At 41.2% G+C, this 25,897-nt stretch overlaps 1 protein-coding gene across 1 annotated transcript in view; it reads right to left on the bottom strand.

Annotated features, from left to right (window-relative positions):
• Nucleotides 1–25,897, bottom strand: part of LNX2 (ligand of numb-protein X 2) — an 87,854-nt gene that overhangs the window by 26,549 nt on the left and 35,408 nt on the right. Inside the window, exons 2-5 of the mRNA XM_061133288.1 lie at nucleotides 15,859–16,376; nucleotides 6,293–6,519; nucleotides 4,624–4,823; nucleotides 646–1,014 (exon numbers count right to left, since the gene is read on the bottom strand). Coding sequence (XP_060989271.1) covers nucleotides 646–1,014; nucleotides 4,624–4,823; nucleotides 6,293–6,519; nucleotides 15,859–16,265 — 1,203 coding nt within the window. The 5' untranslated portion in view covers nucleotides 16,266–16,376. The remainder of the gene's footprint in view (nucleotides 1–645; nucleotides 1,015–4,623; nucleotides 4,824–6,292; nucleotides 6,520–15,858; nucleotides 16,377–25,897) is intronic.

The raw sequence follows: 25,897 nt of genomic DNA, 5'->3' as shown, positions 1-25,897 counted from the left end.
ATGTGTTGTGCCTGCTTAAAAAAACCCATTTTGCTTTACCTTCCTGTAAGGCTGTGGGACGCCCCCTCCATCCCCAACTCCCCCTTAGAGGCCATGGCATCCTAGAACCTAAAGATCTTCTCTGGTTTTTAACTCATCTGTTTTGATGCTGTTACTGAAAACACATTTCTTTTCTCTAATAATGACAACCTACTTCCAGAGAATATTATGTGTTTGAAATGCTCTGGATTCTTTTTTTTTTAAGGCACTATAGAGATACTCTGAATAGTAAGTTACCTTCCTCTATTTTTATGGACTGTGAAGTGCACGGGAGTAGAGAGACTAGGTGAGCCACACCCTCACTGACCACAGCTCCCGTGGGGTCTCGCTGCTCCCTGGTGAAGTGTGGACACCACCACCAGCCACGTGACACCAGAGGACCTTTAGAAACAGCCCGCTTGGAAGGTCACAGGAGGGGTGCAGCTCAGCTGGGGTGAGGCTAGACTAGCATGGATTAAACAGTGTGGAAGAATTTAGGAGGCTGCGCTCAACAGTGAGGTGACGTTGCACCACCCCCGGGCCGATTGCAGTGTTACCTGCTGGTGAGAACTTGCACTGAGCTCCGCCGGGGACTGGGCATGCACAGTGGGCGCGGGCGGGGCTCACCTGGATGATCTGGGCAGCCAGCTCGGGCGTCCCGTGCTTCAGGTCGTGGCCGTTGATGGCCAGCACCCGGTCGTTGCTGCTCAGCCGGCCGTCCTGGGCCGCCAGCCCCCCTTCCAACAGGTCAAGGATGAAGACGCCCGGTTCGTCGGTTCTGCGCACGAGTTTGATGCCTAGCTGCTCAGCAGAGTCCCGCTTGTGCAACACCACCGGGAAGACCTCCTCCCGGGGCGAGCCGCCCTCAGGGTGGCCGTGTGCACGGCTGCCGAAGCGCCTCTCGCGAAGCACGGTGAGCTGCAGCGTGCTGCAGGGCTGCGACAGCACGGCCCGGGCGTAGTTGTGCGACACGCTGCTGATGTTGTAGTTGTTGACCTGGAAAGAAAGCACCAGGATGACTCTTACTTTCCCAAGTTGTGGAAATGTTTAACATTTCTAAAGGAGACCAACCTTGTGGAAAACATACACAGTCATTATTTACAAAGAACACTTTACAAAGACATTCTAAAAGACAGACTTCCTAAAATTAACTTAAAATGAAGAGCAGCAAGTAGAGATTGGTAGTTCAGATCACAGCCTTTAATGATAGCTGGATAATCTGTGGTGGATTTCAGAGCTTGTGTGAGTGTCTCACATGTAAAATGTGTTTACCATTATCCACTCCACCGAGTCAGGATGAGCCTAGTTAGTCAACATCAGGTATGGCAAGGGGTGATGAAAGACTAGCTCTAATGGAACAGAAAGGGAAGGTCTATTGGATTACAAGTTTGATTGGTCAAATGAAATCCACTTAAGTTATAGAAAATAAACTTAAGGAAACTGGCACAATCCAAATATATCTTATTTCAGATGAGTGACTTTTACTTTAAAGCAGATAATCATAATTTCACTCTAATTCTTTGGCTCACAAGTATAACATATCTAATAAATATAAGCATAATTTAGTACTCACAGAACACTTATTAAACTCTGTAACTCTGAAATAAGTACAGTGACTGATCTTTGGACATGTGACATCACTAAAAAAATACACCCAGCTCCAGCTGTTTACCCAGTGAGAGGAGATTAGCACAGCTCTTGTATTTTTCACAGTGAGAACTGCTCCCGACCCAACGGACAGCGAGGGGGACAAGGCTCTGAACAGCAGTGACAGGCTCTGGCTGAGGTAGGTGTGATCACCTGAACTCCTTACATTTTTTTCATGTTAATCTACATGAAGCAAGGCCTCCCTACTTTCTATTAATCTAGGGTTGATAGTTCTGAACACTATTACCTTGAAATTTTGTTGATTTTGGCCTGTTGACATCTTTAAAACTTCAATCAAATTCATAGGTATCATACACAAACTTGCTATTCTCCCAAGTCTGAGACTTCTGTGCCTTTGGTAGCCACCCAAGCCCTGAATAAGAACACTGTATAACACAGGATCAAGTACATAATTAAAGCAGTGTCTAAAAAGACTAGTCAGCCATGGATCCATGAATCAAAAACCATCCTTTCTGTCTATTCAGCTAAGAGCCACCTAGCTCTCAGCTCACATTTGTCCTTCTTGCATTCAGATATCACATGACTCTGGCCGAAACCCAGGCGTAGCCATGCAAAAGCATATAGCCTCTTAACTAGCCTGGAGCAGTAGGTGTGGAATAGCCCCCAAGGGAAAAAGGTTTTCCCTCATGAATGTGTGGTTGCTGGAAAAATGCAGAGAAAGAAGAGACCAAATAAATTATTGTTTCTAGGCTTTGTAAAAGCAGTGCCAGAAGAGTAAACTCTACCATTTTGGTTAAATGTGCTTTGTACCAGTGTAATCAACACACGGGGCTCCCCTGGTGGCTCAGACAGTAAAGATTCTGCCTGCAGTGCAAGAAACCCGGGTTCGATCCCTGGGTCGGGAAGATCCGCTGGAGAAGGTCATGGCAACCCACTCCAGTATTTTTTCTGGAGAACCCCATGGACAGAGGAGCCAGACGGGCTACAGTCCATGGGGTTACAAAGAGTCGGACATAACTGAGCAACTCAAACTTTCACTTCACTTTCAATCAACACATGGCTGTAGTTACTTTCCTTCAAAACTGAACATGCCTCAATCATTGATAATAGCTCCAACTGAGAACATTCATTCTTCATAATGCTCTAAAAGTTGTATTATCTTTAATTGTGACACTAATGTAATTTATACCAGCAGTATTTTTTTTCCTCCAATTGCTCAAAAGGCTGCATCACAAAAGGCCCTGAAGGGATATGAGTCTCCTCGTCAAAGAGCCTATTTAGCAGAAGAAGGTGTGTGTTTAATGTGGGAAAACCAAAGCCACACCTGTTACTGCAAATAGTTTGTTAAAATAAAAGCACAGGCTTGGGGCTCTTTGCTCTATAAATATACCATCTTCACAACTCTCGGGTATTTTCAAATTGGGCTCCCTGTTTTATTTATGTAGCTCATACAAAGATGGAGATAACCAGATAGTAACAAATTCCAAGCAGCCTTCTTTCCCGGTATTCACTTCTGAGTGACCATAAATACTCCACATGTGGGTGAGGGGTGTGGCTTTACTTACTGGCTCCAGCACAACCAGTCATGAAGCCAAGCAAAAGTTAGGGCCCACAGTAGCAGAGATCCTTTTGAATTCATTAATCAGGTTATGTGTGCATACTTTTGTTACCAATTTGAATCATTAAACTGGATTTCAGATGACTACTACTAGAGTTATTAGTATTATGCCTCCATAAACAGTGCCTTGGAATTTCTACAATGTAAATGTCTATAGCTTTGGGTTAATTTTCAAAAAATATAGTCAATAATTTCAGATAACTGTAATATTGAGTTATAAGCATTCAGTTATATTACTTAACACAATTCTCTAAAACAGATATTAAAACTATATTAGCAAACAAAGCCTAAAAAACTATTTAACCTCAGTTGTAGTCAAATGCAAATGAAAACAGAGTATTTTTACCTTTAAAATTTAGAAAAAGAATACCTAATGCTAGTATATCACTGTTGGCAAAAAAGAAAACAGAAAAACCCATGTACACTTATTAACAGAATGGCTGGCAGTTGGAGAAAATGGGACAAAGAAAAGACACTATATGAGCTGCAGAAAAGGGCAGCTGGGCTCTTTACTTTTCCTGAACCGCCCGCGTGTCAGGATGTGGGGGCAGCCTGCGGACCCAGCCTCGGGTCTGGGAGTACAGGTGAGGTGCCCACAGGCTTTGCCAGCCTCGTACAGCTAGAGACTAATGTTATAAGGTGAGAGCAATCACAGCTGTGCAGTCAAGAGTGAGCTTACTGGTAAACACTGCACAGTCAAGAAGCTCAGTTTACATAAGCAGGACTGGTGACGCTTCCTGTACCCTGTTTCTTAGTATTTCTAAACAAAACCCTGCTGGAAAGTTCCGTCTGTGTCAGCTGTGCTAAGGGTTTGGGGTCCAAGTGTTACAGTGGGGATAATATACCTGAGGGGCAGCATACACCTAGGGTTGGGGAAATTCCTAGAGGTTCCAGGTTTACTTCAGTAAAGGAGGTGGTTATGCCTGGCAGGATGTTAAAGTGACATCCACTTCACCAGGGTGGCTGCGGTCACACAGAAAAGACAAGTCCACTTACACAGTGCACTGTCCTGACATGCCACATGATGAATGCAGCAGTGAAGGTGGTCAGTGGCTCACATAAGGAGAGGGGAGAAGGGCTAAGCAGAACTGGAAGGACGAAGGTGGACAAGCCAACACAGTGGGCCAGGCTGTAACTTCATCCCACACAGAAGCCTCACTTCCCTCTCCCCTCAGCCCCAAGGCTAAGAAAACACCATCTGCCCCAAGCCAGCTGTTGGGAAAGGGGAGAAATTGCAAACAAAATCTGACATACTTTGCATATAAAAACAGCAAAACTCACCTACATACAACGCAGGTCCCACAGTACCACAATGTTGTTCTAATCTCATGAGTAAGAACGAGAAAGCACCAAGTTGACAGAGGAATTAAAATGAGTACCTGAAGAATCTGGTCCCCAGCAAGGAGGCGTCCGTCTTTGGCGATCACCCCATCGCGGTAGACTTCCTGGATGACAATGTTAATCAGTGGCGTTTCGTTGCCACCCACAATACTAATTCCTAGCCGAATGAAAGGATTAGACCGGTGGATTTCGATGGTGGTGATTTCACCTTCTGGTAAGCTAAGTGGTTGTGGTGTGGCTGCCGAGTTAAAAGTGAGAGAAAAATAGATGGAAAGAGAAACAACATTTTATATCTTGATTATTTTCAGGCAAAGAAGTCATATTACATTAATAGCTATGCAATACCACTGGATAAGAAAACAGAATGACAAACACTGGATAAGAAAACAGAATGACAAACAATATCTGTGTGTTAAGATTATCTAAACATTTCTTCTCCTAAAGGTGATCAGTAAATTACTGCAACCAGCTACTACCTATCAGATCATGAGGGGTGACACAGAGATCTGAAAGTTGTATTAAGAGAACATCACCTCATCCTAACTGGAGACAGTCTGGAGGGTGGTATGTGTGAAAGTCACTCAGTTGTGTCCGACTCTTTGCGACCCCACGGACTGTACAGTCCATGGAATTCTCCAGCTCAGAATACTGGAGTGAGTAACCTTTCCCTTCTCCAGGGAATCTTCCCAACCCAGGGATCAAACCCAGGTCTCCCGCATTGCAGGCGGATTCTTTACTAGCTGAGCCACAAGGGAAGCTCAAGAATATTGGAGTGGGTAGCCTATCCCTTCTCCAGCAGATCTTCCCAACCCAGGAATTGAACTGGGGTGTCCTGCATTGCAGGCATATTCTTTATCAATGGAGTTGTGAAGGAAGCCCCTGGAGGGTGAAACAAATGTCAACAATGCACAGCAGTATAAAGAAAAGACAGTTCTGGTATGTAGTCACCACAGGGGTGAGAGGGAAATCACACAGGTCCTGAGAAAGGGAGTGTCTTAAAAAACGGTTATGGCTGTGGCAGGCAAAATCTGAATTTATAGGAACTTCTTCAAGAAACATATATTTAAAAGTAAACACTCAGGGCCAACCACCAAGCTATGCCCAGAAGCCATGACTGTAGGCTTTCCTAGCGGGCAGGAGTCGTGGGGGCCACCAGAGCATCGAAGCAGTCAGAGGAGTGGCCTCAGCATCAGAGACACACCCAGTCCTCCTCTGGCCACACATGTTGACCGACCAGTCTCCCCAGAGTCTCCCCGATACAACCTCCTCATGGCACCAACACAGGTTTTGGGTCAGTTAGCAGATGGAGAGGGTCTTGCACGGAGCCTGACACAAGAGGCACTTAACTGGGGTCATTATTTTCGTTGCTCTTGATATTGTTGTTTTCTTAGTCAAGGAGTGACAAGCAAACATTTGAACACAAACACAATAAGAAGCAGTTTAACGACCACTGAATCTTGGACTGAATATAAGAGGGAGTGGAAAGGTCGCCTTCCTCAGGCTAAGTTCCGTGTCCTGCTTCTAAGCTGCAAACTGTTAGAACTGTACCCCTAAAAGGGTGACTTCTGCGGTATGTGAACCATATCTCAAAGTTAATTGTTTAAAGAGGAAAACAACATGTGGGAGGGCAGCGGGGAGAGGTGGGAAGGAAGGAAGGAATGTCTGATTTGAGACAAGGTGGAGAACAGAGGCGGGGGCGGCACATACTGTCCCCAGCCGGGCTCTCCTCAAAGGCGGGGTTGTCCAGGCCGGGCTCCTCCATCCAGGAGGGAAGGGTCGCTGACGTCAGGGTCCGCCCTGAGCAGTCCGTTTCGGGTGATAAAGCAGCTGGAAGGTCTATGACAGTGGTTCCATTTTCATTCTCGATCTCCATCTGAGTCTTACTAGTTTTCCGTTTCTCTAGGGCAGCCCTCCGATGAGAAGCTCCAGGGCATCTAGAAAGACAACACCGAGTGGTTTCCAGATGGTGTGAAAGGGAAAGAAAAAGTGACTAATAGTTTGTACCACAACTAAACAATAGCAAAGGCTTCTATGTAAAAAGCACCAGAAGTATCCGCAAGCAGTATATAATTCTGATCTTTATTTCCACAGAAACTAAGTTCTTACCACTCCATGTAGCAAATTTAAAACAAGGCACTTGCACAAACAAGGGTTTGGTATAATATCTCAAAGAATACCTCAATAAGAAGCTGTGTTTAGGGATATATTAGTACCAGAAATACATACACAGTATACAGCAGTACAGTAGTCTCTGCCCTGCGAGCATTGTCCTGAGGCTCCAGTTAATCCCCCTTTTCACAGGGTAGATGGCTGAACTGCAGAAGTGGGAACGAGCGCCTTTCTCCACATGCCGCCGGTGCCCTGCCTCAGACCCTGAGCACTGCTGGCCTCTCTGCTCTTGCAGCCAACACTGCACCTCACCCGCTAGGAGCAGAGATCCACATGAAGCTTCACCAGCTGCAGGAAGCTCAGCCAAGGCTCAGACTACCTACTTTATGACAGACATGGAAACAGGTGAAAACATACCTCCTGGTTTGTAAAAGCAGAGCTGCAACAGGGGAATTACAGGTACACTATGAAACTTAAAGAATGTATTTCTAAGTTCTGGGGAAACTTCCATAAGTACCAAGAAATAAGAACTGTTACCTGGCTTGTTTTGACTTATTTAGGCAAACAAAGGGGGCAGATACATGCTTGTTTAAACATTTAATGAAAGTCTTATACACACGTTGGAAATGCTGCAAGGTGCCAGCTCTTTTCCACCTGACGCCTCAACAAGACACAGGATGAATAATGAATGCCGTCTGAGGGGTGAGCGGGAGAAGGAGGTGGGCATCTGTGAAGGAGATAGCCAGGCACACACCCCCAGACCCTGACACGATTCCACAGACCCCACCGACTCTCCTGCTGGGGGAAGGAGTTTAGAAAAGGTGGGGCAGGGTAGATGACAGTCTTGTGTTCAGGACTGCAGCCCTTCATTCAATGACAGCATTCTTAAAAAACCTAAAATTTCAAACAAATTAAGTATAGAATTAGATTCAATTAAAGTACAGAATTCAATTAAAATTAGAAGCTATTCTTTAAGGGTATGAGTAATACAATTTCCCACATGAACCGGAGATTTATTTTAGGTCCTGGATTTCAAGGCCTTGAGAAGGTCATCATGAAGTCTCTATTCAGCACTCTCTCTAGACTCGCTTTCCCTTCACCTTGGACAATGGATGTTCCGTGCTGCACTGTGGGGCAGTGCTCCACGGAGTGTTTCTGCAAGGGCCTGGCGAATATTTTTGAAAATTATATCACTGAAAAGATTACTTCTGTCGAATAGAAGTAATTAGAATTTAATTAGAAATTCATTTTAAAAATATTTTACTCAATAAAAAATTGACACAAAAAACTGAATCATAAAAATACTTATAACTAAGATACATAAAGATTTAGTTCTCAAAATATATATCATACACAAATATCTACACAGACTAGAAAAAAGGACTAGGAACAGGAATTGAAGAGGAAATACAAACAATATGAACACCTGGGAATTAGCCTAACAAATGACAAAAAAATCCTACAAACTACATAATCATAAAGGCTGAGAAATAGTTATTAAACACGGAAAAACAAGTTTAAAAAGCAAAACAAAGTTGCTATAGAGGTAAAGAAACAGGTATATATGAGTTCCCAGCAGGAGAGCAAATTGGTAACAGGAATGAAAGACATTAAAAATGATGCCATACAAAATTACAAAAGAATAAGCCTGCCTAGCATCAGAAGAAGGTTAGAGAGGGAACCTTTGGGAACACCCATGTTTAAATACGATGGACCAGCTGAGTAGATGGAGATAGAACAACCACACAAGAGCGTCAACAAAGAAAAAGCAGCCAACTGTGTCAATGCCATGAAGGGGCAAACAAGATAAGGACCACAGCGCTGGTTTGATCTGGAAATGAGAAGGTCATGGTGACCTTAAAGAGAATACTTTCAGTGACAAGGGCAGAAGCCCAGACCAAACACATGCAGCTCTGTTAACAAAATACATGCATTTCACAAAATCTGCACAGAGCTTAGGGGAAAAGAAGGCTGGGGCAGACCATCCAAAACCAGGGTGTCTGGGGATGGGGATGGTTGCTAGTGGGTACAGGGCTTCTTTCTGGGGTGTTGATATGTTCCAAAAATTAGACTGTGATGATGGTTACACAGTTCCATGAATATACTAAAAACCACTGAACTGTACACTTCAAATATAGCTGAAGTTTATGGTAGATGAAATATATCTCAATAAAACTAATTTTTAAACAAAAATTAGGGAGTGAATAGACCAGAGCAAAGCTCTGACACTGGTGGCCAGAGTCAGTGTCTCTCCCGTCTGTAAACATTTGGACCTGAAAGAGAAAGGAAGACACCAGCATGTGTTGGGTGTCTAAGCTGTGACTGCTGCTGTGTAGACATTATGGACAGTATTTCACTGAATCCTCACAACTGCTCTATTATCCCCATTTTACAAATGGGAAACTTGAACTAACTAAGCCAGTACCACAGAGCTATCAAATTACAGAGTCAAAACCCAAACAAACTCAGATCTGACTTCAGAGATGCCTGCTCTTTATATTGGATCATACTAAGTTCATTCTTACGGAGTGCCATCTCTGAACCTTAAGAAAACATAAATTGCATTCCTTTCACAAACTTGTACCTAGAAATACAGTCATAGAACGTTAGAGTGAGAAAGGCCTTGGTAACAGAAAACTCACAAGCAACAACAAAACCTCTGCCTTTTAAATGGTGCATTTAACAATAACAACACAAACTGCAAGCGGCACCGAGGGTAGGTAACTGAGTGTACTAGGAGGCCAGAGTGGACACTCTTGCACAGGATTAGAAACAGCAGAAAACAAGTGCACGCTGACCCAAGCTGTATGCCCTGAACCAGATCGGGGTAGGTGTGCACTCAGTGCGGGTGGAAGGGGAACCCTGAGACAGCGGGTGGCCCTCACCAAGGGCACTGGACGCAATGTGACCGGCCACGGGCCGAACACAGGTCACTCCCCAGGGAGGGCCCTCTACATGCAGGTGTGTCTGTAAAATTTTCCTAAATAAATCCCAAAGGCTCTTGCCGTAGCCAGAGCAAACTGGGGGACTTCTTTCCCACTGAAGGTTGTAATTTCACTTCCCTATTCTGGCTCTCCTTATGGAGGAAAAATCACATATGAACTAGCTTGATTTATGGCACAGTGGCACCATTCCCTGATATACGATGACTCACATTAGGAGATGCAGAGTGTAGCAGAACACACTGTATTATTAGCAGCAGTGTTAGTGGGGGGAAGGGGGGTGGCAGTGGCAGGAACAGTAGACGTAAGATAAAATAGCTCATGATTAAGTGCCAGCACAATGCGAGGCACTGAATGAAGCTCAATGAACATGAGCATCTTAGAACCAAGAAAAATGATAAAAATAGTTACGGATTATAGCATGCAAAAATCAATGTAAATGGCATTAGTAAAAATGTTAGATTAGGGGTATCCGAAAAGCCTCTCCTCCATAAAGCCATACAAACACTGGGAAAAATTGTCAGTACTAACTACTACTGAACTCTGGAAATAAGCCAGGGTTTGGTAGCAATCTGGAATGCATTTATTTAAGAAAAATGACTGAATTTCAGCAGAAGGTAAATGTGAGCTATATTTTTGTGTACCAGTGAAATCAAGTCCATATTAATCTGAACTAGACTGTTGAAGTTAATATGTTAATTGAAATCCCCTAGGCAACCACTAAGAAAATAATTCAAAAAATAGGTATGAACAGAAACAACAAAGGAATTAAAATGGCATTCTTGGACATATCTATTTAATAAGAACAGGGGAAGAAGTAGATGAACTTTAGAGAAACTGAAAAGAAATGATATATAAAAACAAATAACAAAATAAAAAAGACATAAATTCTACCTTGTCAGTCATTACATCAAATATAAATGAATTAAACACTCCAATCAAAAACCAGTAATTGGCAGGATGGATTAAAAAGACAAACAGGATCCAACTATATACTGTCTACAAGAGACACATTTCAAAGATACAAATAGGTTTCAATCAGAAGGAGAGAAAAAAATATACAAGCAAACAACATAGTGTTGAATGGGTATACTAATTTCAGACAACAGAGACTTTAAGACAAAAATACTTTCTAGTGACAAAGAATATTCTACAATAATGAAAAGAGTTTATCACAAAACTATAACAATTATAAACATAAACACAATAGCAGGCCCTCAAAGTATTTGCATGAAGTTCAAAATGACAGAATTAGAGGAAAAAAATAATAGTCTTTTAAAAAAAGGAAAAAAAAAGTCTAAGACTTCTCTCTCCCACTTTCAATAATGAATAGAATAATTAGACATAAGGAAAAGAAGAGAGACTTTTAACAATATCATACATCAACTAGATCTAAGATAAATCTATAGAACACTCCACCCATCAACAGTAGAACACACCTTGTGTACAAATGGAATATTTTCCAAGATAGACTGTGTGCTAGGCCACTGGAAAAAAAAAAAAAAAAACCTCAATAAAATTTAAAGGATTAAATCATACACATGTTCTCCAATGACAAGTAATTCAAATTGGATCAAAGGCCCAAATGTAAGAGCTAAAAGCGTAGAAGTCTTAAAAGAAAACATAGGTGCAAAGCTTCATTACCTGGGATTAGGCAGTGGTTTTTTAGCTATGACACCAAAAGCACAAGCAAAGAAAAGAAAAGATAAAATGGACTTCATAGAAATTAAACTTATTTGTCCTTCAAAGGGCATAGGAAAATGAAAAGACAACTGACAGAATAAGAGAAAATACTTGCAAATCACATATTTAATAAGGGTCAGAATATATAGAGACTGCTTAAAACTTACAAAAAGACAATCCACTTTTAAAATGGACTAGTGACGTTAAGCATTTATTCATGAGTTTATGGGCCATTTAAATATCTTCTCTGGAGAAATACCTACCTAAATCCTTTGACCATTTAAAATTGTATTTAGTTTTTGTTCAGTTGTAAGAACTCTTTATATATTCTGGATACTAGACCCTTACTGGATATGATTTACAAATACATATCTGTTTTTTACATTATGTAGGACGAAAAAATGCTGGTGAGCATGTGCCAGACACAAACTTCTCTCCAAGTTACAAAGTGAATTTTTTTTTTTTGTATTTTATTTTATTTTATTTTTATTATTATTATTATTTTTTTCCAGTGGGTTTTGTCATACATTGATATGAATCAGCCATGGATTTACATGTATTCCCAATCCCGATCCCCCCTCCCACCTTCCTCTCCACCCAATTCCTCTGGGTCTTCCCAGTGCACCAGGCCGGAGCACTTGTCTTGTGCATCCCACCTGGGCTGGTGATCTGTTTCACCATAGATAGTATACATGCTGTTCTTTTGAAATATCCCACCCTCACAAAGTGAATTTAAAAGAACAATCTTCTCGCAGCCTACCCTGACCCTTAAAGGCTCAAAACCATGTTAACTAGAGAAGCTCTCAGCATAGAAGAGTTCTTTGAAGTTTTTCTCTGTATTGTATGTTCTTTTAGAATACTGTTAAACTCAAGTTCTAGGAGGAAAAGAAAAAACGGTTCTGAATTTTGCCATAAACTAGGGCACAAATGCTCAATTTAATTAAAAAAAATTATCACTTACAATTACCGAAGCTTTAAATGTTAAATTGCTGAGGATGAGGCAGGATGGGGTTGAGAGGGGAAGAAGAATCCTCAGAGTTGATGTTGCTTGGCAGAACTTCATAAAGCAATTACTAAAATGTTACGTGTGTCATACAGTATATGGAATATTTCTTGAGGGCTTTAGTTCTCCCTTCAAAGACGAGCACTTTTCCATGTCTTTTAAAATTCTTCATTGTTTTCCTAATATATAATCATTTAATAACTAGTAATTTTATTTAAAAACAGTCATCTTTCACAAATGTTTTACTCTTAGCCCTAGGACAAAACATCAGCTGTTCTCAAACTGAAGCAGATTTCTTAAGAGTAAAATTTTGTTCAAATAGGGAAGGTAATTTTGCACTCAAAACTACCAGATTTAACAAACTATTCCTACTAATAAAATTATCATAATTCTGTGTCTCATGACATCACCCTTATTGCTAGTTTGTGCTGGTTTTACATGACTGCACATTTTTTGTTCTCTCCCCAAAGGGAAGTTTATGCCTCAAATCTGGGCTGTCTTATGACTGACAGCATAAGGGATGCTATGTGACTTGAAGGTTAGACCATACAAAGGCCATACAGCTTCTCCGTATTTACGGGAACCCATGTAAGAACGTAAAGTAGCCAGAGGCCACTGTGCTGGAGAGGCACCGGGAGACTCTCCTGTGGGCAAGTCCTGCCTGAGCCCATGCCTCCTGTGACCTCCGTCAATGTGCCAGATACGTGAATGAAGCTGCTGTCCTGGATGTAAACACTTAGTTCCAATGGCTACAGTCCTGGGCTTTCAGTTCTCAGCTGTGGCCCAGAGTGGACAGAGCAGAGACAAAGCAGTCCTGCTGTGCCCTGAGTCCCTGACTCACCAAATCTATGAGTGGAATATGTTTCCATGTGCTCACTGTTTTATGTGGTTATATTTGCAGTGGTTGGTTTCTCACCAATATTGACATTTAACATTTGTGAGATCAGTCAGGCAATAAGTAAGTGAAGTCAGGGTCTTCCCTGGTGGCTCAGCGGTAAATAATCTGCCTGCCACTGCAAGAGATACTGGTTTGATCCCTGGGTTGGGAAGATCTCTGGAGAAGGAAATGACAACCCACTCCAGTATTCTTGCTTGGGAAATCCCATAGACAGAGGAGCTTGGTGGACTTGGGGTTGCAAGAGTCAGATATGACTTAGCAACCAAACAACAACAAACAATAGATAACCAGAACACAGATTAACAATTTAATTGAACAAAGGTTAGTTCTAATTTTGATAATCAGTAGTCACTCTTAACTGTTCACATCAAGCAAGTCACCTCACCTTTTCAAATCATTCACCTTTTTCAGTGTTATCTTTCAAAACACAGGCCTAACACACTTTGGAAATGATTAAATTAGTAGCTCAAATATTAATAAGCACACTTGGAAAATGGAACTTTCAATTGGACATAACTGCTTAGCTTTTATCAACCTATAAGTGAAGGGATAGTTTGAAGTTCCCAAGTTTTTACATCATCAACATAACAGTTTGACAGAAAAATTCATGATACTTCAATTACATATTAAATTCTTGTATGCATTTTAAGTAAACATTCCTACAATAATTGTGTAATTTTTATCTCACTGCTATCAAAATAATTAACTGAACTGAGAGTCTGTTCAGTTCCTCTAATATCCCAAAACTGATGTTCATAAGAGCCAGAAAAGAAACAATTCCTAATGTTTCTTTCCTAATGAGAGAAAAAGGAAAAGCCTAAAATCTTCAACCTCAGCCACAACTAGGCCTAAACCAAACAGTAGACTCAAAAGTCTGGGGTCAGTTTCCAGGAAGTCTCTGTTATTGTGTCCAGATTCTATGCCTGCTGGTGATCAAAGATAAACAAAAACCTACCACCCACATGCATTTTCAAAAGTGTACACATCTATCCCACTCTTAATTCTTTTGTAAATCTTCTCATTCTTTCTCACAAATGTAAATTATTTCTAATGAGTACACCCTTGTATAACACTGATATTTAGGACCAGAATGAATACATATTCATGTGTATATCAAACGTTTACCACCACACAGCCGAGAATGGGATTCACCCTGTGTGAGGCCAGCATGGTATGGCAGAACAGTAAGCAGGAACACTGAAGTTCAAGTCTAACCATGCCTTTACCTATCTACAAATCTCTGTGACTCAGTTTCCTGATTTGTAAAGTGAGAGGATGAGCTTAGATTCAACTCTATGATTTCAAGTGTGAGTATAATGACAAGCTGTTCTATACCAGACTTATACTATATTATTTCTAAATCCAGTATCTTACACTAAGCCTTGTTATTCACAATTACTGCAGATTTACACTGCACTAGTAGTTTAACTATGAAATTTAGACATCAATACATTTATTTTGGTCATTTTATGTGATTCTATCTAAGAAGAGGTAAGTTTTAACCCTTCCCAAAGTGTATAAACAATTTTAAAGAATAAGTCTTTTATTAAGGTCAAATGATAAAAACTCACTAAACAATCAGCTGAACAGATTACTTCACCCCTTAAAAAGCCTTTGTTAGTAGAACAAAAACCCCTACTAAAATGTTTCCACCTCTAGTTCTTGTCCAGTCTAGTTCCTGAAAATAGAATTTTATACGATTTTAAAGAATGAAATCATGGATAAGAGGCAGACCTCATTTTATTGCACGTCCTTTACTGTGCTTCAAAGATACTCCATTTTTACAAATTGTGGCAGTCCTGTGTGTCATCAGATGATGGCTATTTCTTTCCTAGCAGTAAAGGATTTTCAATCAAGGTGGGTACATTTTTACCTAATGCTGCTGAACCCTTCCTAGAGCACAGCACAGTGTATACATAACTTTCATAAGCACTCGGAAACCAAAAAGTTCCTGTGACCCACTGTGTTATGCTCCCTGATGTTCGCTTTATAGCGGTGGTCCAGAACCCAACCCGCAACATCTCTGAGGTGTGCCTGTGCCCATTTCCATGTTGTAGCAATGTCATCATTTTTAACAGCTGCATAGTATCCTGATGCACTGATGTACCACTGTTAAATTATTAGCTTGACCCCAATTTACTGAACTCTGCACAAGGTTGCAATAAACATCTTTATATACAATGTTCCCTCCTTTTAGATTATGTCCCTAGGATGAAGCTAGGTAAGATGATACTGACAGTCAGTTCCAGTTTTGAAACAAACTGTGAAACTGCCTTGCATATCCTGCTACCCATGTGAATATAACAACTTCATATTATACCACCAAAAACACTGATAGGGGGACTTCTCTGGTGGTCCAGTGGCTAAAACTCTGAGCTCCCAATGCAGGGGGCCTGGGTTTGATCCCTGGTCAGGGAACTAGATCCCACATGCTACAACTAAGAGTTGCAATGGATACAACGTGGCCACAACTAAGGTCCAACACAGCCAAATAAATAATAGTAAAAAAAAAAAAATACTGATAGATACAAAATGATACTTTGTGTCTGTAGGTTTTATATTCATGTTTCCGATTTCTGTCTGCTTGAGCAGTCTTTCCACAAAGCCTGGAGCCACGCTCTCCCTTTCTCTTGCTCACCTGTTCTTAAGATGGCCTTCCAGGTCACAGCGCTGCATCACGTCATGGCACACTGAAGAAAATGGACACGAAACCAACAATTTGTCCAGGAGTTTATGAACCAGAATGCTAGACTTCTTACACGACTTAAAGTGGAGTCTCTTCCGGTCCAGCGGACAGAAATCCTTCTCCTGTAGGAAGTTTCTGAGGCACTTGCAGCAGAAGGTATGTCCGCAGGGGGTGTCCAGCGGCTGCAGCAGAGGCTGAAGGCAGATATGGCAGACCAGGTCGTCATCCACTTCATCCTGGTAATTGTACAGGTGGTTTTCCCGAGTCCAGTGCTGCTGGCCACATTCGAAACACAAAGGATTGAAGGAGGAGGACGAGGTCTGTTCCACAGATCCCATCTCATCACTTGTGGTTCCCATTGTGAATCAACCACAGTTTTGTATCTTCATATGCTGGACTTCCACCAAAGGTTTGGTTTCCTTTACAAGTCAGTGATGCTGTCCTTTAAAACCCAGGCCTGGTTTTCTAGACTAGACAAAGCAAAATAACCAAAAAAGTAATTAATAATCAGCATAGATTAAAAGGATCAACATAATATTAGCAGTTAACATTTTAATAAAAATTTTACTAAAAAACGTTTAGTAAAAAATTTAAATTTAGGTCATGTAATAAATTAGTCATAAAAACATAAAAAAAAGAAATTAACTAATTTGCTTGTTGGCTAAGAAGAATGACTTGCCAAGTTATTGGTAAGAAAAGAATTCAGGATTAAAAGCAGAGAAGTCATATTTATACATGGTGTAATACAGGAATCACATGTTCTACTGACTGAAAGCACTCAAGACTTCACTGTTTAATGGTAGTTTTAATGTCAATTAATCTGTACAGTATGCTAACAGTGCAAATTGAGATATATTATATGTAATATGTTTGCATTTGTTATCCCAGTCATGGCTCCCTGTTTCTGATGGATTTTTACACATTTACAGTGCCATCCCAAAGATGGTGTCTTTGGAAGGATAAGTCAGGATCTGTGGAAAAAATGACCTTTGCTCTACACTGTTTAGGAAAAAATGGATTTCAAAATACGTATGTATGATTAGAATATTCTCTCTCTAATACAGATTTTGTCTGCATTGGTAGACATGGCATATATAAATGACATCTCGGCAAACTCCATAAACTTCAATACTGTCATATGCCATTAGGAGAAAAAAAAACCTGCTATAATTCAATTACACAGATAAGGCACATTATAAATGTCAATCTCAGCTCATATTATTCCACACACCCACTGGTTCTGGCTTACTCAGTGCAGGGGTATGTGTGTGTGTGTGTGTGTACACATATGTGTCGCCTCTGAGACTGCAGCCCACTCCAGTGCAGGGCCGGCCAAGAAGGTTCCATACCTCTTGCTACTACAAGACTAGGGGTTAAAAGTTCATCTTCAAAGGCAGTAGCTGTTATTCTGAATATTTACAGACCCCAGTGCCAAACATGAACAGGGAGAGAGGGGATGTAGGGAGAGGATGGTTAAGAAAGCCCAGTGTGAAAACTAAAGGCATTAAAACTTCTAAGGAAGTTGTGCATAGGACACTGTGGGAACACAGAGAAAGTGGAGGAGAACTGGCATCTAACTCAGTTTGGCTTTGTGGCTGCTGGATGGTGGCAGGAATCAGTGGCCAGAGGAGAAAATGGACAAGGGCAGCTCAGCTAAGTCACACCTGGACTGGCACGGCAATTTGGGCACATGAGCAGGTGAAACGGCGAAGGCAAGAAAGGAACTCAGGGTGAGGCAGTCCTGAAACCTGGGGTCCAGTACCAGATGAGAAAGAGCAGACAGCATGTAATGCTGCTGGCATTTGTCTCTGTGATAATTCCCCCCCGATCATCCATATATATGTACATATTAATATATATATATGCTATTAGATTTCTTTGTGGAGTATTTATCAGAAAAACAATATTAACATTTTAAGAGATTTAACAAGAACTGCCATGAACTATGGGGGGATGGAACAAGATTCAGTTGGCATAGCTGACTCAGATCAACTGTGTTTTCAAAAGCAATTTAATAAAATAATAATAGTAGCATGTGATCTTAAACAACCAGGACAGCATTAAGACAGCACACTTCTCATATTCTGTAACTCATGGGCCTTATTCTGCGCACCATAACTTTTATCAGTACAAGGTATGTAAGATTGTGGAGAGAAACAAAATTTATCTCAGGCAAACAGACTACCTTCAATGTAAGCATTTAATACAGGATGTCCAGACTCTTGTTTCCTACTCAATTAGCAAGAAAATTCATATATCCCTTGCTCTTCTTGGTTTGTGATAGCATTCATACTAATTTTTTCTCAAGAAAATAAACTGCAATTCTGACCTCCCACATAATGACTAAGGAAGCATTTCTCTTAAGACACTTATATTTTAGTTATTTGCTAAATCTCTAAATAACTTTTAGTTCTTTATTTTTATTTTACCACAAAACCTTTTCATGAGGAAAAATAACACGTTCCCATTTAAATTTCCAAATAACAATTGCATCATCACAGCCAGCTCCAAAATGCCTCCATGATACCATGACACGAATGTTAATTGCAAATTTATCACAGGTAAATCACTAACATGCTCATATAAATATGGATTATGGAGTGAGAAGACCACAGACCCTAGAAAGTTAAGAGTACATACACCCTGGAGCCAGCCTTCGAGGGGTTCAAACCCTTGTTCAGTCACTTACCAGCCCCGTGGCCTGACTAGATTTCTCTGTGGCTGTTTCCCGCTCACAAGAAAATGAGGTTAGTGACAGTGCCGATCTCAGAAGGGGTGATACAAAGAACAAACAGGCACATAACAGGTGCTGTAGAGATATGAGCTCTTACTACTATTAAAGATAAAGGAATAAACGTTCAGACAGATTTTATGATTTGCCCAAAGCCACACAACTTACAAATACTTAGTAAGAGAGAAAGACGATAAATCAAGTTCCTTCTTGTTTCAAAAGAACCCAATACTAATTGGCTACCACCGGTGGCTCTGTGGTAAAGAATCTGCCTGCAATGCAGGAGATGTGGGTTCAATCCCTGGGCGGGAAGATTCCCTGGAAGAGGAAATGGCAACCCACTTCAGTCTTCTTGCCTGGAGAATCCCATGGACAGAGGAGCCTGGTGGACTACAGCCCATAGCATTGCAAAGAGATAGACTTAGCAACTGAACAACGTTAAGTAATTACATGAAAGAGGAAAGGTATCTCATGAAAGTCTTAGTGTATGAATTTTGTGAAGATGAGGGAGCCTGAGCCTGCTTTTCCAACCCCCAGCCCAACTCCTCTCCTTGCAACCCAGGACTTAATTCTACTTTGGGAGCAAGTCCTTGATAATGGCTCTCATGGAGTTTCACACTGCCATCCCTCACTAACTGTGAGCTCCTCACGACCTGGGCCTCCCACAGGGGTGAGGCTCCGTAAATGTGAGTTACCAACTGAGTAACAAAATGTTTGCTCACTCCTGCTAGTTAGGCGGTTATAAATACACATATACATAAGGAGGATACGCCCATGTTTAATTTTGATTTCAGATATTCTATGAGCAGAATCTGAAGTATTAAAATACAAGTCAAATATTAGTTTTAAATACTCTCCAAAATATAATGACAAAATGTTGCAAAATGTGTATCTTCACAAGCTACATTATTTGTATCTAGTATTCCAGGAACACAGTAAACAGAGATCAGTCAGTTCAGTTCAGTCACTCAGTCGCGTCTGACTCTTTGCGACCCCATGAACTGCAGCATGCCAGGGTTCCCCGTCCATCACCAACTCCCGGAGTTCACCCAAACTCATGTCCATTGAGTCGGTGATGCCATCCAACCATCTCATCCTCTGTTGTCCCCTTCTCCTCCTGCCCTCAATCTTTTCCAGCATCAGGGTCTTTTCAAATGAGTCAACTCTTCGCATCAGGTAGCCAAAGTATTGAAGTTTCAGCTTCAACATCAGTCCTTCCAATGAACGCCCAGGACTGATCTCCTTTAGGATGGACTGGTTGGATCTCCTTGCAGTCCAAGGGACTCTCAAGAGTCTTCTCCAACACCACAGTTCAAAAGCATCAATTCTTTGGTGTTCCGCTTTCTTCATAGTCCAACTCTCACATCCACACAGGACCACTGGAAAAACCATAGCCTTGACTAGACGGACCTTTGTTGACAAAGTAATGTCCCTGCTTTTTAATATGCTGTCTAGGTTGGTCATAACTTTCCTTCTAAGGAGTAAGCATCTTTTAATTTCATGGCTGAAATCACCATCTGCAGTGAATTTGGAGCCCCGAAGAATAAAGTCAGCCAGTGTTTCCAGTGTTTTGCCATCTATTTGCCATGAAGTGATGGGACCAGATGCCATGGTCTTAGTTTTCTGAATGTTGAGCTTTAAGCCAACTTTTTCACTCTCCTCTTTCATCAAGAGGCTCTTTAGTTCTTCTTTACTTTCTGCCATAAGGGTGGTGTCATCTGCTTATCTGAGGTTATTGATATTTCTCCCAGCAATCCTGATGCCAGCCTGTGCTTCCTCCAGCCCAGCATCTATCATGATGTACTCTGCATATAAGTTAAATAAGCAGGGTGACAATATAGAGCCTTGACATACTCCTTTTCCTATTTGGAACCAGTCTGTTGTTCCATGTTCAGTTCTGACTGCTGCTTCCTGACCTGCATACAGATTTCTCAAGAGGCAGGTCAGGCGTTCTGGTATTCCCATCTCTTTCAGAATTTTTCACAGTTTATTGTGATCCACACAGTCAAAGGCTTTGGCATACTCAATACAGCAGAAGTAGATGTTTTTCTGGAATTCTTTTGATTTTTCGATGATCCAGCGATGTTGGCAATTTGATCCATGAACAGTATGAAAAGGCAAAAAGACAGGACACTGAGAGATGAACCCCCCAGATCGGTAGGTGCTCAATACGCTACTGGAGATCAGTGGAGAAATAACTCCAGAAAGAATGAAGGGATGGAGCCAAAGCAAAAACACCACCCAGCTGTGGGTGAGACTGCTGATAGAAGCAAGGTCTGATGCTGTAAAGAACAATATTGCATAGGAACCTGGAATGTTAGGTCAATGAATCAAGGCAAATTGGAAGTGGTCAAACAGGAGATGGCAAGAGTGAACGTCAGCATTCTAGGAATCAGCGAACTAAAATCGACTGGAACGGGTCAATTTAATTCAGATGACCATTATATCTACCACTGTGGGCAGGAATCCCTTAGAACAAATGGAGTAGCCACTATAGTCAACAAAAGAGTCCAAAATGCAGTACTTGGATGCAATCTCAAAAACAACAGAATGATCTCTGTTCGTTTCCAAGGCAAACCATTCAATATCACGGTAATCCAAGTCTATGCCCCGACCAGTAACACTGAAGAAGCTGAAGTTGAATGCGTCTATGAAGACCTACAAGACCTTTTAGAACTAACACCCAAAAAAGATGTCCTTTTCATTATAGGGGAATGGAATGCAAAAGTAGGAAGTCAAGAAACACCTAGAGTAACAGGCAAATTTGGCCTTGGCGTACAGAATGAAGCAGGGCAAAGGCGAACAGAGTTTTGCTAAGAGAAAACACTGGTCATAGCAAACACCCTCTTCCAACAACTCAAGAGAAGACTCTACACATGGACATCACCAGATGGCCAACACCAAAATCAGATTGATTATATTCTTTGCAGTAAACAGATAGATGCTATTAAACTGGCTGGGAATATTACAACACATTTAAACAGCAGTAGAGAGGGAGTTATAAGACTGTTTACCACCCAACTCCAGTCACTATTAACATGATTGCTCTTCCCGGTCTATGAGACAAGACTACCCTGGTACATCTTAGAAATTCAGATGGAAGGTAGTTTTCAGTTAATCTCCATACTCCCAAACTATGTTATTCAGATCATCTCTCTTACTGTTACTTTTCATTCAGGCTGAAAGGGTCCTCATTGGCCCTAACCTGGGAGATCCAGCCCAGGATAAAAGATGATAAGCTAAGGGTTAGCACCAAAGTATGGTTGGGGCGGGTCAGGGTGGGGGTGGGGGTGGGACAGGACCCAACACATCACTGGTTCCTCTGACTCATCTGAGAAAACCTCTCCTCTCTAAGTCTTAGCTCTGCCTCTACCTCCTGTCAGATCCCATCAGGCTCGTTCTTGTTCTCAGGACCACCGCCTTACCTCCTGTTCCTGCTGTTCCATACACACACCTTCCTCTTAGCAGTTACTACCTTTGCATGCTTGTTTATCTGTCTTTGGGCTTCCCTGGTGACTCAGATGGTAAAGAATCTGCCTGCAATGCAGGAGACCAGAGTCAGGAAGATCCCCTGGAGGAGGAAATGACAACCCACTCCAGTATTCTTGCCTGGAAAATCCCATGGACAGAGAAGCCTGGCAGACTATGGTCCACGGGGCCGCAAACAGTCAGACACAACTGAGTAACTAACACTTTCACATTTTTAGCTGTCTTCTCATCTCTTGGAGGGTAAAGACAATATCTACTTTCTCTCTTGCATTCCCACGGGTTAGCACATACTATGCAATAAAAAAACTGAGACTGAGCCTGAAGTGCAGTCCTGAGACATATTACTTAACTATGTAAATATATGAGAAAACCTTGCACACTAACCTGTGGTACTGCAAGTAGTCAACACACAGGACCCTGCACTATGACCATAAACATACCAGGAATAAGATATTACTAGATATTACTTCCTTTAATCTTCAAAAGTCTGAGGAAAAATTGCCTCTTTTTTTTGGCTTGATGATATCAATACCAGAAAATTTTCTTGTATTGTATATGTTACATATGAGCTTTCACAGCTACCTTTGTATAAAGCAGCGGTTGTCAACCTTTTACACCTAAGGATCCCTTTATCCACGCTGGACAAGTCTGGCTATTTGAAAAAAAAACAAAACCAAAACTACCATGCAATCCAGCAACTGCACTCCTGGGCATTTATCTCAAAGAAATGAAAACTTATGTTCGCACAAAAGCGGGTTCAGCCTTATCTGTAATAGACCCAATTCAGAAACCACCCAGGTGACACACCACTGCTTTACTCAGCGGTAAAGAAGAATGAACTACTGACGTGCACACCAGTCCAGATGGACCTTAGAGAATTATGCTGAGTAAGGAACCTGATCTGAAAAGGTTGCATAGTGTATTATTATTCCATGTATATAACATTCTTGAAATGACAATGCAAGTTAATTAAAATGTTTATGTTTATTCATCTGTTAATAAAACAATAAGCCCATTTTTACACATTTTTATGAAAAATAACTTTTTTCCAAAATTAAAGAACACAGTGAGGGGAGGCCCTGTTTATGCAGCATGTATTTTGCTTATCTGGAGTCTTGGGTCTGTTTCTTTCAATCTGCTGTGAATTCACCTGTCAAGTTTCCTCTGGAAACTCTACTGGACCCTCATGAGAGAGAGTGAGAGTGAAAAGGGAAGGAAACATCTTAGTGTTCCTAGGAAAACAGTTTTGACCTTGTGGACCCGCTGAACACAGGGCGTCCTGGGTCACATATGGACACGCAGCACAGAGCACTGAAGGGTTCTGACACCCTCTTCTATAAGAAGAGGTCCCAGTTGGCAACCAACACAACTTTTTAAAAAGACAAAAACTGAAAAAGGCAAGATGTGGAGGTGAGTGCATGCTGGAGAAGTCTGCCTGTCCTGGAATGGAGCTCTCTACCCAGAGCCTTCTACTCTAAAAACGTGTCTCTGGATATTTCCCTGTACGTACGGAATACTTAGCAAATTCTATGAGACCCTTACAGAAAGTCTATTCTTCAATTAATTAAAATTTATTTCCTGCTCCAAGACATGAGGAAAAACTCAAATACCAGTTTCCAACAATTCCACATCTATAATTTATAATTCTCATTGTCTAAATAAGTGATTCAGCACACTCAGCGATATGCCTCCTTTTTCCTTTTTATGAAGTAGAAATATTTGAAAAAACATTTTAAAATTCTTAAGATGCTACTTGTAGTTAGATGTACCCTATTTAGTAAGCCAGAAAATTAATAAGCTAAGAAAAAAATGCTGGAGGCTATGAAACTTAGGCTCTGAATTCCATGCCAGCTGGGTAATTAGGTCACTATACAATTCATTTTCATTCACCACATGTTTATCCAGAGTCTCTTAGGTGCTGGTATTACAGAGATATTCTGGTATCTTGGCTTCTTGTCTGTGTACTACCAGCTATGCTTAAAGAGTAACTGACCATACACATACACACATGCATGGAGTTTAAATCTAGCTCCATCATTCTCATGATTTTATATCTTTTTATACACAATAAAATACTTACTGATACGTTGTATATCTTCTGGTCCTGACAACTGTTATTGTTCTTCGATAACTTTAATAGTCTCTTAAGTATTTTATAAAAAGGAGGTTAAATTGTGACTGCCAAAGACGGCAAATTTCAAACATCCTCTGCCTTTAGTTCTCCTAATTTTGAACCACTAAGCTACAATGAAAACTTTTTTTTCTAATGCAAAAACCAAACCGATTACCTACACAATTCCTGTAGGCTCAGAGAGTTATACTTCTAAAAATTATACTAAATGTTACCTTAGAGTAATTTTAAAACAGAATTGACATAAAACTATTTTAAAAAGGAAACATACCATTATGGAACACTAAACATTTCCATACAGGAAAGACACACTCCCACAGCACATGATGGCTTCGCAGCAGAGATCAGCACCAGCTGACCAGGATGGTAGCCTAACATCTTAAAGACATCACGAATTCAGGAGAGTCGCACGCTATAGAAATGACATGGTGGGGGTGTATGAGGGGAAGCAGTTTGCATAGGTTTAGCTTTATCGCATGTGATGTTTACCAGCTGGATATAGTTTATACTTCTTTATTATGACATTCAAAATCACTGTGGATGGTGACTAGTCACCAAATTAAAAGACGCTTGCTCCTAGGATATGACAAACCTAGACAGCACATTAAATCACTTTGCTGTTAAAGGTCCATAAAGTCAAAGCTATGGTTTTTCCAGTAATCATGTCTGGATATTAGAGTTAGACCATAAAGAAGGCTGAGCATTGAAGAACTGATGCTTTAAAACTATGGTGTTGGAGAAGACTCTTGAGAGTCCCTTGGACTGCAAGGAGATCCAACCAGTCCATCCTAAAGGAGATCAGTCCTGGGCGTTCATTGGAAGGACTGATGTTGAAGCTGCAACTCCAATACTTTGACCACCTGATGCGAAGAGCTGACTCATTTGAAAAGACCCTGATGCTGGGAAAGACTGAGGGCAGAAGAGAAGGGGATGACAGAGGATAAAACGGTTAGATAGCATCACTGACTGAATGGACATGAATTTGAACAAAGTCCAGGAAGCAGTGAAGGACAGGAAGCCTGGTGTGCTGCAGTCCATGGGGTTGCAAAGAGTCAGACGTAACTGAGCAACTGAACAACAATATGACATTCAAAGGCAAATGTTCTGATTTTAATAAATTATTTTCTTCTAAAGGGTGAAAACTTTCAAACATTTATCTTCTTGCACACTAAGTTTAGAAAGCATTTGTTTTCAAGTGATTGACAAAATTCTTATTTTCCAGGTCTTTTCAATTTCTAATTTCTCTAAGTGTAGGTCAGAATTCCTCCACTAACTCCATGATCCAAGGAAGCCAAGGGCATCAGAAAGAGTACTGCTGTAGGTTCAAAATCTGGCTCCACCCGCCAATCACTAGCAACATGACACCATAACGTGGCACATCAATTAAAAGTTTATAAACCTCAACTTCCTCATGTTAGAAATAGTATCTTGCTTACGGCACAGGATTACTATGAGACTAAAAATGTTACACTGCCAGAAAACCCTCTCACAGACCACAAGGCACTGTAACACAAACTTCTGAGTAGATTAAGGCCTGTAAGGGACAATGCAGATAAGAGCAGACAGCTGGCTGCTGGGTGGCCCAGGCTCCTTCCACTAGACTGGTCACAGGAGGCCAGCATCTGATGCTCAGCTCTCAG

Source organism: Dama dama, chromosome 30 (assembly GCF_033118175.1).
Source record: "Dama dama isolate Ldn47 chromosome 30, ASM3311817v1, whole genome shotgun sequence".
Classification (NCBI taxonomy): domain Eukaryota; kingdom Metazoa; phylum Chordata; class Mammalia; order Artiodactyla; family Cervidae; genus Dama; species Dama dama.
Note: the sequence above shows the minus strand (reverse complement) of the source record. Positions and strands in the feature narration are given on the sequence as shown.